Source organism: Gobio gobio (genome assembly GCF_949357685.1).
Source record: "Gobio gobio genome assembly, chromosome: 13".
Lineage (NCBI taxonomy): Eukaryota > Metazoa > Chordata > Actinopteri > Cypriniformes > Gobionidae > Gobio > Gobio gobio.
Window position 1 is genome coordinate 44433852 of NC_137106.1, and position 1695 is coordinate 44435546.

General features: G+C 33.7%; 1 protein-coding gene across 3 annotated transcripts in view; it reads left to right on the forward strand.

Annotated features, from left to right (window-relative positions):
• Positions 1–538: 538 nt before the first annotated feature.
• The window catches only part of ralgapa2 (Ral GTPase activating protein catalytic subunit alpha 2), a 249957-nt gene continuing 248800 nt past the window's right edge, over positions 539–1695 (forward strand). For all 3 annotated transcript variants that reach the window (XM_079833687.1, XM_079833685.1, XM_079833686.1), the window contains exon 1: positions 539–758. In XM_079833687.1, the coding sequence (XP_079689813.1) occupies positions 653–758 (106 nt within the window). In that variant the 5' untranslated portion in view covers positions 539–652. The remainder of the gene's footprint in view (positions 759–1695) is intronic.

Genomic DNA, 1695 nt, shown 5'->3' on the forward strand with positions numbered 1-1695 from the left:
TTGAAATGTTTTAAAATAATGGAGCATAATATTAGGACTTAAACTGTCAGGCTATTTTTATGAAAATAGGCAAATATGACATGTTTGATGGTTGTTGTTTTTTTTGCCTGGTAAAGAGAATAATAATAATAATTATTATTATTATTAGGTTAGTAGTAGTAGTAATAATAATAATAACTTGAGGTGGTGTATCTGTCGGTGTATCTGCTTCCGTATTTACACACCCACAACGGCGAAACGTGTTGCCATGTTTTCAAAAGACCCTATGTATGTTTGTGTATAAAATATAATGTAAATACACCTCAGTGCACGCCTATGGATGTATATTATATTGCATTAAACAATAAACTACTGCATATGGATAAGATATGTATTTTTTTCGTAGATTAACCTTTTGTTTTGACAAGTACCAGCAGAAAGCCTGAAACTATTTAGCTGGAAATGTGTTTGTTTATTTCGCTCACTTGTCGTGTAGCACGTTGTCCTCTAAGGGGGAGTTTTTTCAGCGGATCTGGCGCCCTGTCGTCGGTCGGTCGGTCAGTCAGTCAGGCAGCTGCTGTTCTTCACACACACACACACAGAGATAGAGAGACACAGGTCTGAATGGTGAAAGGAAGGTAAAACCGGCTACAAAATCGCCTTTTACAGCGGAATGTTCACTCGAAGGGGTTATGGAGACGTCAAGAAATCTACACAGAAAGTTCTGGACCCAAAGAAGGATGTTTTCACGCGCCTGAAGCATCTGCGCGCGCTGTTAGGTGAGTGAGACTCTGACAGGACTGAAACATTCAGAGGCATATTCCCTACACCACGGATTTATCCTCAGAAAATCTGCGGGTTCTAGGTTTAAATGTCACAGAGATGTCCAGATGGGTGTTTGAATGTGAAACAGGGGCTGTAATGTGCGTGTTACTCCATTTGTGATCGATAATGTATGGATTGAATGATTAGCGGTAGCTAGCTTATATTGCTACATCAACAACAGACCTGACAGCCTGTTTTGTGTGAATATACCAAATATATAAACAGCAGACATTGCATTCATACATGTGTGAATATTTGCAGAAAATATAAACAGCAGACACGACACACATAACGTTATATATATATATATATATATATATATATATATATATATATATATATATATATATATATATATATATATATATATATATACTGTGTTTATATGAACAACAAACATAATACAAGGATATGTGTCTGACTATTTGCAGAATATGTAAATGTTTTACCTGACAGCCTGTCATGTGCGAATATATGTACCAAATATAGTTTGATATATATATATAAATACATAAAGATTTTGTTAGAATATTCTTTTATAAATTATTTGTGCAAGACTATGCAAGATGCTAAATTGTGCGGACATAATTTTTGGTCAGGCTGTCATACAAAGTAATTATTACACTCCTAAAACAGGAGAGAACCAACAAAACTGATTATGTTGTAGTCAATTTATAAATTTGCATTTGCTTTTTTTTTTTTTTTTTTGCATAGTAAAGTAGAACCTGTAGCTGCACTTTGCCTTTTTTTTGCCTAATAATTTTGACAGATAAATATCTTAACCAAGTTTTATTTTTTTGTTCTTCGCTCAAATATAATATAAAAAATTTCCCTCATATTTTAGTAGTTTAATTGAACTTGTAAGGTCATTAAAAACATATATCCCCTCCG